Source organism: Callionymus lyra, chromosome 2, assembly GCF_982586985.1.
Source record: "Callionymus lyra chromosome 2, fCalLyr1.hap1.1, whole genome shotgun sequence".
NCBI classification, from domain to species: Eukaryota; Metazoa; Chordata; class Actinopteri; order Syngnathiformes; family Callionymidae; genus Callionymus; species Callionymus lyra.
In genome coordinates, this window is record NC_141819.1 from 35,465,137 (window position 1) to 35,477,116 (window position 11,980).

Consider the following 11,980-nt stretch of genomic DNA (forward strand, 5'->3'; position numbering starts at 1 on the left):
ATTTTTTAGATACGGTGGTCAAGCTCAATCCTACCTTATGTAAAGTATACCTGCTAGTGTAGCTCGTGGACACACTCACTCGAAAATGTAGCACCCCGTAACACTTTAAATATTTGTATATTTTGGAGATGAAAATCTTAACTCTGTAAATCTAAAAGTTATTATCAAACCTATAATTTCTAATATTGAATTGAAGATTGATTTTATGACAAGGAAACATCGAATCTTTTGAAATAAATGCATGACATAGAGTGATATGTACCATTATCAAAAATTAAACCTTACAATTAAGATGATAGTATTTATAGATTTTTTTTCTTGAGTTGAATTTCTTTTTTTTTACTGCATGTCAACTGTGTGGTAGACTTCATCTTCATTCTTTTTCTATATAAGGTCCAATAAAATTATCGTCTCTTTGACTTTTTGCTTGTTGGTTTGGACTCAGCTGGAGCTTTCTTCGGAGTGGCAGGTTTCATTACAGGTGCTGGAGACGGTGCTGGAGACGGTGCTGGTGATGTTGGAGCAGATGGTGGCGGAGTTGGTGTTTTCTTTTTTCCTGTAAAAAAAAAAAGTGCGATAAGGTCCAAAAACGAATCAAATCCTGTATTCAATCATTAGTTATTCAATTATTAGTTGTATTCAAGGTTTACTCAGTTCAATTACATTAATTAATTTAAACTAATTTAGCTTTAATCAATTATTTATACAGTATACAGAATATGGTCTGTTAAAGACGACATTATGTAACATTTTTGAAAACTGCACAAGAGCCTTTCTCTTAATAGTAATAAAATTTAAACAGAGTAAATTGGAAATGGCAACACACACTAGGGGGAGCCAGAAACAAAGTTTAATAAACTACTTATAGGGCCTTTAACTATGTGATATACTTAGAAAAAAGGTTTTATTGTTGACGAGTCCCTTTTTAATTGAATTTATCAGCAATGTGAAATATAAAGTATAATTATCAGACGACTACCTTCATTTTCTTTCAGACCTGCGCAGGAGAAGTCCTGTAGTTTCATCTCTAACTCTTGAATCTTCTCAAGCGCTGCTTGAAGAGACTCCTCGGCCTGTTGCGCTCGCTGCTCCGTGGTCTGTAGCTGCTGTTCTGAATTACTGACGAACAGGAAACCGTCATTGTGTTGCTCAGCATACTGGTGGATAAAACAAGTTTAACATCTACCGAATGTGAAGGTGAATAAGAAGACTGAGGGTGTCTTTCAACAATTCAAATTTAATAATATTTAAGACCATAATGGATACAAATAAAAGCCTTTTCCGTGAGATTCCAAAAGCTTTATACCAAATCTTCCAAGTTCCAAAGTTCTACTCATGTTCTCCTGATTATAAAGTAGCATTACTACAATTCCTCTTAACCATATTTTATGGATTTTACCTGGTTTGTAAGGTATTTCTACATATTTAAAGTCTTGCATTCAAATGATTTATATTCCACAATCCAGTGTATTTGTTCAGAAAACAAGAGAGAGAGGCTCCTGTACTGGAGATTTTCTCTTCCTTTGCTTCAGAAAGTTCTTTCAGAACAGAAAATGGGAAAAAGATGATGATGTCAAAATGTTACTTAGTGCAGCTTTAAGAAATAACTGATGGAACCCAATTCTAATTATAACAACACACGGTGTCTCATCAGGAGCTTTACAGCCTGGCAGAATGTCACGTCCTCATAACTTTGTGTAGAGACACTTGAAAAAAGTTCTCATCTTCCCTCCCTCTTCGGTCACTGTTGTCACATACCGTTATTAAGAGACAACAGCAGTCTGCTTTGGGGGGTTTAGGCAGACAACCGACAACAATCATTGTGCAAAGATTATTTACATAAGTGTGTCACAGTGAGTGTGCGTTTGTGTGTGGGTATGTGTGTGTGTGTGTGTTTGAGCTAGCAGACATAACAGAGGAGAAAGGGAAGAGAAAGAGAGAAATCTGATCCGAGTTCATATTTAAATGTGTTTCCAGAGGCTTTTACACCAATTTTCAATAAAACTTGACTGTAAGAAAACATGCGGCAGCTCTCCTGAGTCGGGTTTACTTAAGGTAAAAAAAATGTTCTTTGTTTAACACCCACAGGATTAAATGCACTTATTGTCACTTTGAGTAAGAGCGTCTGCCTAATGTAATGTAATAAGGGCAAACAGCTTAAAAACCTTTTTCGTAAAAATAAAGAAAAATAAATTACTTAACAAGTTGATGGAAACTTACAGTAATTCCTTCTGCAATAAACCCACAGTGGTCAGGTCTCTAAATGCTTTATGAGCTTTTTCTGTTGTAGGCGTCACAATCAGCTCCTCGCTCTGAGGGAGGCACAAAAAAAAGGTTTAAAATAAACTTGAAGAACATTTCTCAATTTTATATATTTTTGTCTGCTATGTCAGGATATAATAAGAACACCTAACAGTATAGAGCATTTCTGATCCACCTTCCTGATCAATTAAAAAAAGAATAAAACGAGAAATGTGTCTAACCTCATTTAGTTTAACATTTTCTTGTGGTAGATTTATCTTTACGATATATCCATCACTACCCAGCATGTTGAGCACAGGAGCCTCGCAGGTCGACAGCTCCCCCTGTCGGACAAGCACACACATTACTGTTTATGCCTACAAAAACTTTCGCCTTTCATATAAAATATTCGTATTTTTAATAATCCAGAAAACATAATCGTGAATTGTCACATAACTCACTGATTTATACTTTACCACTAAGTTTTGACATTCTTCATTAATGAATGAAAGTGGATACAAGTGAAGCATAGTACAATGTGTGACTTACTTCAAGAGCCGTCCGATCATGTTCAACCTCAGTGTCTGCTGGAAGAGGAACTTTTTTTCCCTATTACGAGAAATCATATGTCATACAATATGAACCATGCAGTCAATATATTATATACACAAATATTAATACATATAATTCTAAATATATGTTTACATTTTGAAAATCAGCAATGTTTTAGATCATTTTTATGCTTAAGAAAACCGAATTGTAGTTAAGAAACCAACCTCCTCACAAAAAGAATGTTTGGAATCCCCTTAAGTTCAATGTAAACTAGTATAAAAAAACTTGTGAGCTTTACTTGTTTATCAAAATTAATTAAAATTAAATTTGACAAAAATATTATTTGAATTAGGAATCTTTATACTATTTTTTATATGTTCATGTTTTTCTATAGTTCTTTATGATTTAATTATGTACTGTGACCACAAGAAAAACCCTATGTTGTGTTTAACACTGGGAATTAAAGTGTCTGATTCTGATTTAAATAAAATGAATGTCAAATATACAATAAAATAGATAGTTTTCATTTTCTTTTATCTTCTGGTATACATTTCAAGCTTTCCAATCTTTAAAAATTGTATTTAATTGGCTCATGAAAACAATTTCCCCCTTAGAAAATATAGATTTTGTGTCAATTCCATTAATCCATTTCAGGTGTGAGCTTTTATATTTACTAACACCCAGAGCTGGAATTTAACTATGACGGCCTGATTACACTGTCTAGTCACCGTTACCTTTACTTATTTAATTATAAGTAAGCAGGTTGTATGCAGAATACATACTTAGCAGTATAGCACCAGCATAATTTACTCTATACTCAGGATATTGAGAAAGAGGAGTCAATTTTAACAAATAATCAGTGTGTTCCAATAAAATACTAATTATACTGATATTAACGGATAAAACAATTGTCTGAATATTACTGAATGTGTTTTGCTGAGTCGGATCCTTACCAGAGCTTCTGCTTTCTCTGTAGCGTTTTCACCATCAACATTGGAGACATTTCTTAGCTCAGAGAGTAAACTCTTTGAGGTGGTAACCCAGTCCACACCCTCCTTCTATAAAAAAACACGAGAGAAATGTGTTGATATTAAACAGAGAAAAATACAAATTACGAGTGGTTTGACACCTCAAGGTTTCGACATGCATCCATGATTTTATCTTCTTCATCGTGAAGACTGGGATGGTTCTCTTCAGATATCTGCTGGCAGCATCTAAAAAAATGGAAAACATACAGCGACATCCTCGTAAATATGGGCACGTTTTAAAAGAAGACAAAAACTCTTAAGAAGGTAAAATTATAAAATACAAGTTAAGAAGGGTAAATATATAGATATTATGACAAAAGGTACAGGACAAACTATAAAGACTAAACAGGAAACACCTCTTACATTATAATTGAAGAAAAATCTGCATTACAAAAATGTTAATAATAGAGAAATAAAAAGATGGGAAGGATATCATTTTAATAATAAACATTCATAAAAACATTTAAATATATCAATATTATATTTATCAATATATTAAGGAAAATATCTCATTTTAAGGAAAACGTGTAAATAAAGCATTTGTTAAAATGATGAATAAGAGTTGTTGCATTTATGTAAAAATAAGAAAAACACGTTACAATTGTGAGTTCCATGTTTGGAACATTGAATAAAAATAAAAAAGTCACTTAGTTACTGCTAGAAAATATGTTGTGATTAAAGGTAATCTTACCATCTACTTACATTAGCTAAAGGCGGATTCAATAAAATGACCAAACAACAAATTACTTTAAAAAATGGTGTACAATTGAAAATATATGTATTTTATACCTGGTGATGGTTTTGGAAATACTGAACAGTTTCTCAATTAAAATGTTGTTATCATCCTCCAGAGTCTGAAGAGAAACGTTCACAACATAATCATGTTCTTCATTCTGACTCCCAGTGTGGTCTGGCACCAGGAGGAGCAACAAGTCCAACATCCACTGGATCTGAGCCTTGTTTATGGACCTGATCTAGTTGGATAGAAAGAAAGAAAAACATCAGACAATTGGTTATAAAGGAGATTTGAGCAAAAATAACAGAATATTATGAAAAAGTAAAATGATTTTTTAAAAAGCAGCAAACGAGTCTGAAAATACCTGGAAAAGTCAGAAGCTTCATTCTTTGTTTTGGAAGAGTAGAACAGAAGTAGAAGAACTGAGGAGTCGATCAAAGTAGAAGAATTTCAGGTTCTAATAAATCAAGATTGAAAGAAAATTGTGAAACGTGCAGGTTTAAATCGAGAAACAGTTCTTATCCATTAATATTAATATTATATAATATTATGTGTCAATAGAAACCCAAAACAAGCACAAGAAGAAAGAACAAAATTCACAAAGGAGGGAAGTTCGGACCAGAAGTTTTCTCACTTCGGATTTGAAATCACAATAGTCCTGCTGGGAGGCTGAAGTATATCCAAGTGATCAGAAAGATCGACTCTGTGTTACATTTGAACTCACCTGGACCAGAAGTTTCTGACTTTCACATTTGGCAAATTGTGTGAGGCTGTTTCTGAACTCCTGTAGTCTCTTAAAAATGTTTTCTGACTCTGTGCTGTTGTTACACAAACAGACAATCACAGACAATCACAGACAATCACAGACACACACACACAAAGACAAATGCATACACAAAAACAAACACACACATGCACGCACAAACAGATATGTTAAGAACAAAAAATGGTTGACGAAAAAACACAACTTACTATGGATTTATCATGTTTTGCTCTTCATGACCTCCTGTCTGCACGGCAGAAAACTTCGGCACCAATTCTTCAATTATAGTCTGACAACTCTGCAGGTCAGTTCCCAGCTTCGACAGGTCAAAGTCAGAGGTCATTTTTAATGGGTCAAGACTGGCTAGCCAGGGTTTCAACAACCCCAGCAATGACAACATGTGTTGGTAGATGCCTAAGAACACAAAGAAAAGTGTCACAAGAGTTCCTATTATGATGATTATTTGCTCAGATATTACCGTTCTCTCCAGTGAAATACAGATCCAGATGTTTCTGGTGCTCGGAAATAAAACTGTCCAGATCTCTGAGGTCCATCTGGAGGGAGGGAAGCTTGTCATCAGGATGCGCTCGATAAAGCTGAAGACTTCGGTCGAGCCATCGCTCCTGTTGCTCAACAAGCTGAGCTACAGTCTGCTGACAAAACAGCAGCTGCTCGCCCTGGTAGAGCTCGCACTGTAGAGTCAACATCTGGAGGAACACGTTTCAATCAATGGGCTTCGGAACAATCCATGTTAATGTAGTTCAATATATGAGGCAAACATTTTTACCAGTAAACTTCAAGTAATCATTTGTTTTTTAAAGTTACAAGTCAAGTTATTTTCCGACTTTCTGTGTTACTGTTATTGTGCAATGTGATTTAAATATAAATAAATAAATATAAAAATATATTAAATAATTGTAATATTGTTGGAACAAGGTCATATTTTTGCTATTGTCTCAGTACTTAACTCTGGTAGAGAATTATAGTCAAATGACTCTTGACGTAAATTATAACCGCTTTTTATTTGTTTTGAAACCAAAAAACTGTTTTTCCAAACATCAGCTTTAAAAGCTACTGGAGTCGGCTGTATCCTCTTGTCCTCAGTCATCGCTGTGATGACTGCTGCCATCTAGCAGCAGGAATTTTCGATGCAACACAAAAATGGACAAACGCCCTCAATATTTGGGTTTCACATGTACAAAAAAAAAAGAAAATTATAAGATTATTATTTAGATCATTTGAAATACTGTAGTACTCTTGCAAACATAAGAGTCCTGGACTTTCAGTCATAAAGACACATGAACAAAGCCACTAGTGTGTTCATGGTACATTGTAAATCATTGTGGTGCGTTCAAAAGAAAGAATTAGTTTGAGTTGAGAGGGAAAGTTTACTCAAAATATAAAATGTAATCTTAAAGTAAGAATAAACAGAGGCACATTCATGTAGGTTGACATTTGATTTTAAATATATGTTTTTGTTTGATTTTTATGGAAAAGAGTCTTTAGTGGAAACATGAACGATCTTACCTCGATCCACTGCTGCAGATCAGCATGAATTTCGACCAAACATTTTGGGTCGATGCACCTTAAAAAAAGAAAATTCACGCTCATAAGAGTGGCCTGCTGTATGAAAATCGTTGCATGATTAAATCAAACTAAAACTACAAATGCGGATTAACAGCAGTGTTAGGATTACCCATTGTTTGAGCAGATTTGGAACCACTTAGAGAAGCCTTGCTGCAAGGCCAGAATCTTTTCATACAGTTCTCCATCTCTGTTCTTTAGATGAGCGATGAAACCTGTTAGTTTTTCCTCCCATTGATCTGTTTGCTCCACGATCACACCGAGGGCATCAGTGTCCTGAATAATTAATTGTTAAAGTCAAGCTGATATCCGACTTATGGCCGCATCACTACCTTTGCTGAGATGTACAATCCGCAATGCTCAGCAGTTTTGAACCAGCTTTGCGCAGACAGGTGCAGATTACTGACCTGCTGCAGTTTCTTCACACTGATAACCTGGAGGTCAAAGAAAGTAGTCTAAACAGTTGGTCATTAACCACCCAGTGTGGTCCAGCTCTGCTACAGAATTTATGATGACAAGCAATAATGGCAGACACAGCAGGACGATGCTTTTTTTCTCACAGACCTTAAGAGCGAGACAAAACGTGATGCGACTCCAGTGATCTCTCTCCTCTGTCATCTGCAGGAGCTCGGCCTGAAGACGACTTCTCTGCAGCTCATAGAGCTCGTGGTAACTTTGAACCACACTGTGCAGAGAAACTCAATTACTCAACCTGGATGTTTATTACCTCTGCCAAGGAGGTTATTATTTTTATATTGTTGTAAAATGGAGGATTTTGTAGGTTTAATAGTTTTAAAAGTTGATTCAAAGAAACCTTAAGGAAAACGATACTAAGCGCCTCTACATCACCAGCAGGAGGACCAAACATAATTAACACAGAAGACTATTTGTACATCTGTTTCTGTCCATGAGGACATTACTGACAATGAGTTGGTGTTTGTGTGATCAAGCACTTCCGACAGCTGCTGGCGAGCGACCTCAGCCTGTTGGGACACGGCAGCATCATGCTCTCTGATCCTGCAGAGCTCCCTGTGGTCAAATAAACACACACACAGAGAGAGGAAAACTGAAACAATAAGTGTTGTACTAGTCATCTTGATTACACTCTTGAAAGATGACAATGTGTTGGTCATACTCGCTCAGGTGCTGGATGATCGACTTCACACGGCTCATTTCCTCAGTGAGGCGACGGCCAGAAGCTCGCTCTGCCACGGCTTGGGTATGAAGAGATTTAAGGCGTTGAGGGATGCGCTCAAGCAAGGACTGGTATCGCTGTCTAAAACAGTACATTTGTAAATGTTAACATGGCACGTAAAGAAGAGAGAATGGAAATACATCAGTGTATATATCAATATTGAATAGTTGAATTTAACATTTAAAATGTATAAGTGAATTCATTTATTTCTATGTTGAATAGTTGAATTTGTTTTTGTAAATAAGGGAATTCAATCATTTGTATATTGAAAGATTGCATTTTTTAACAATTGAATAAATTCTTTAAAATATGTTTTGGATTTATTTATAGACATAGATTTTGTAATGCTACTTACTAATAATTAAAATAAAAATAAGAGAAAATGCGTAGCCTTTCAAATTCATTATGAAATTGCACCATTATGCCAACATTTCTTGTGAGTTTAAAAGACTAAGAAATAAATATTATTGTATTTTGAAAATTTGGTTTAGAATTAATGGAGCTGGGATATTAAACTATGCAAAAAAATGCATATAAAAAATATATTGTATTCGATCATTAAAATACAAAAATGTAACTTTCAAAATATGAATTATTAAATTTAAATGTTAAATAACAACAAATTCAACCTTTGAATTGATATATATTGAATTCAAATCAATAAAATAATTGAATGCTTAAAAAATTGAAAAACATTTCAATATTTGCTGGAAACTGAAAACGTAAACTTTATTTATTTTATTTTTTTGTAAACATGAGTAGCTACTGACCTGAGTTTTGCGAGCAGCTGTCCTCTCTCGACACACTCCACACTGACCTGCCTGATCACTTCATGGAACACGATGTTGTAGATTTTCTGCTCACTGTGCACCATCTCCATAAGACTCTCCATCTGCAAACCCATTTTAAGATTTTCAAATAAAAATGTTAAAAGGGAGCACCAAGTTAATTAGTATTTTTTTATTTGAATGGATGGTAGAACATTTCTAGTGTGTTTGTATAATTAGATTTTAAATAAATAACAAGTCAAATATTGTAACGTCTTTAAACTAATTTGCAGATAATCCTTTCATTACGTCTTTGTGTTTGCTTTTGGCGCCACCGTGTGGTAAGACATAACACCTACATCATGGAAAAGACCAGGATGGAACTCAAGGCATGAGTTTTATTTTCTCCAGCCAATTGTTATTTAATTTACAAACCAAAACTACCTGGGAGAACTCAGTGAGCTCCTCACTCTGATGGCCCACTCCAGCTTTGTCCAACATGTCATCCATGATCCCAATCAGCTGGATAGCCTCCAGTCTTCCACTGGGTTGCCTGCAGAACATGCATCAACACATCAGCTGCTTCTCCTAGTATCGCAAATTATTATTATTTTTTTCCAACTCACAATGATGGAAAGACCCGCAGCTTATGGTCATCGTCCTCCAACTGCACTGTAAACGCACTGACATAGATAAATTCACATGATATTTCAGAAAAAAAAATCCTTTTATTATACATTTTTTATTATTTTTCACTTACTCTTCATAAAGCTTCAGGCTGTTGATCCCTTTGTTTCTCACAATGTGATACTCCTCCGGCACCAGGCTTTCTAAATGACTCAAGTTCTACATTGCAGGAGATCAACAACATCAGTATCTTACAAACATTTACACAGTAATACTAGGTTACCTGTGAGGTATTGGTGCCACTGTTTTCACTCAACGGTGGGAGCGCTGTCTTTTTGTGGGTTACCACAGAATCACAAAGGAATGAAACATCTCTATAGGAAAGAAATTGAAATTAATTGATACTCAGGGAAAATATGATGAAACGTAAGGGCATTTTAAACAAATAAAGCAGATAGTTTAGATCACGCCTGAGGAGTTAAATTCACCAAAGAGCCATATTTTATACGAGGACATTTGTGAAGGGATGCCGGGCAAAAAAGGTTGATGTAGACAAAGAAGAAATGAATTAAAAAGGATATAATTTATGAAAGCCTACAATTCAATCCATTTGCATTGTATTTTCGTCGAATGTAAGTGAGTAATAGTAAGTCATATTGAAATGTCCTCAATATAAATCTAAATATATGTACAAAACATTGAAATGTATTAAGCTTCAGTTTAGAATAGTGCTGAAATTATTTAATTTAAAAATATAAAGAATTATTAAATAAGGCCAAAAATAAATAAATAAACATAGTAACAATCTAAGTAGGTAAGTAAGTAAGAGTTATTTGTAAAGCGTAGTTGAAGTAATTAGATGGGTAAAGAGGGGACTCCTTTTTCAATAAATATATGAATCCAAAACTTTAGTCAAGTATTACTAACAACTGTTTGCGAACTAAAAAATATGTCCTTTGGCAGGGCTTTTTAAAGCTTGTTGACATCTTAAAAGGCAAATTTCACATAAATGGCCATCTACAAAAGTGTCTGTAGTAGTTCATCAAATAAAATGTAATGGATTAAACATAGAAATTAGATTATTATCCTTCACAGTAACCTTCCTGCTCCAGCCACAGATGCTGGCCGGTCCAGAAGATGCTTGTATTTCTCACGTCCAAGTGGGTGATGCCAGACTGCGTCCAACTTCTTCAACCCGGACACCTGAAGAATTCATCAGACTGAATACTGAATTGCCAGATGAATATTGTCGATGGTCATCTAAAAAAATGGATGAATGGAAACCTTGCAATGATGATGATGAGAAGAATGACTGAATTTGTTATTTGAAGCAGCAGAAGAAAGACTGATCAGCAGTTCATCAGGCACGGCTGTGTTGTACAGGAGAGATTTGTGCCTCTTAGCCGTGACTTTTATTGTTGGTTCTGAAAGATAAAAAATCAAAAAAAAAAAATCAGCAAAGACGGCAGGAAACTGACAAAATTACGATGAAACATGTTTCTACAAAAAATGTGAAAATATATTATTTTTAAAAGGAAAAATACGGCACATTTAATATATATATATATATATATATATATATATATATATATAATGCATTGGTATTGAAAATATTAGCTAAACACGTAAATTATTGACATAAACGTTCATTAATTTAGCTTCATATAGTTTTATTAAAGTTGTTTAGCATCGCTGTTAGCCTGCTAGCTGTCTACAGTTTCACCTGTGGTGTCGACATCTGAATCTGTTATCGCAGAACCCGCCGTCGAACTGGCTGCCAAAGTAGTCATACCGAACCGAACTTCTTCGTATTTCAACTCTTAAATAATGTGTTAAAAACAAACAAACAGCAGTGCCGTACAAACTAAGATGAAACGACTCCTAAGAACTCCTGGATTGACACTTGACCGGGGTTGCCATGGTAGTGAATGTGGTTACAATATCGCGAGAGTTCAAATAAATACCAAAAACTAAAACTAAAACTAAAAAAAAATTCTCTCGTCATTTGCTCAATATTCAAAAATAATATAATTGTGTACAAATTAAAATACTCAAACCTTGTATAGTTTTCTTAAAATGCTTTACACAGTTGTTTTATCAAAACAAAACAAATTTAACATTTACTTGTATGCAAAAAAAATAGGATTCAAGATTATATGATGCTACAAATAAAGAAGCTAAACTTAAAGTTGGCAACATAAAGAAAATAATACATTGGTGAATAATTAAAATGTACAAATTAATGAAGCTTAAATTAATGCATCAAAGAAGTGAAAATTGGAAAGACATGAGAAATGATAGTACACCAACTGTTAAAATAGATTTTCTAGACGTTTTAAATAACATTACTTTATATTTAGTTAACCATTTGAGGAACAAATATCAATAATGAAAGCTTAACAAATGTTTCATATATAATATAGATACAAATATTTTCTGTTACGTGAAACAATTCTAATTAAATTCATCAGAAATGATAAATAGTAG

General features: G+C 34.3%; 1 protein-coding gene across 1 annotated transcript; it reads right to left on the reverse strand.

Annotated features, from left to right (window-relative positions):
* Positions 1–369: 369 nt before the first annotated feature.
* On the reverse strand, positions 370–11,386 carry axdnd1 (axonemal dynein light chain domain containing 1). Its single transcript, XM_087783039.1, has 25 exons — positions 11,217–11,386; positions 10,778–10,917; positions 10,593–10,696; positions 9,777–9,867; positions 9,627–9,712; positions 9,493–9,549; positions 9,311–9,419; positions 8,870–8,991; positions 8,040–8,180; positions 7,829–7,933; positions 7,469–7,589; positions 7,237–7,338; positions 7,017–7,180; positions 6,848–6,905; positions 5,799–6,027; positions 5,530–5,734; positions 5,282–5,375; positions 4,611–4,795; positions 3,923–4,007; positions 3,747–3,851; positions 2,791–2,850; positions 2,484–2,585; positions 2,221–2,312; positions 980–1,119; positions 370–556 (listed from the first exon to the last, which is right to left on the reverse strand). Exons 1-25 carry the CDS (start codon positions 11,281–11,283, stop codon positions 405–407), a joined length of 2,916 nt encoding a protein of 971 aa, XP_087639165.1. The 5' UTR covers positions 11,284–11,386; the 3' UTR covers positions 370–404.
* Between the last annotated feature and the right edge of the window lie 594 nt (positions 11,387–11,980).

Coding starts and splice junctions, on each gene's coding strand:
- axdnd1 (XM_087783039.1), bottom strand. CDS start 11,283: ATGACTACTTTGGCAGCCAGTTCGACGGCGGGTTCTGCGATAACAGAT. Junction 9,868..10,592: donor TCTGTGGCTGGAGCAGGAAG/GTTACTGTGAAG, acceptor TCTTTCCTATAG/AGATGTTTCATTCCTTTGTG. Junction 6,028..6,847: donor ATCTGCAGCAGTGGATCGAG/GTAAGATCGTTC, acceptor GTGTTCCTCCAG/ATGTTGACTCTACAGTGCGA.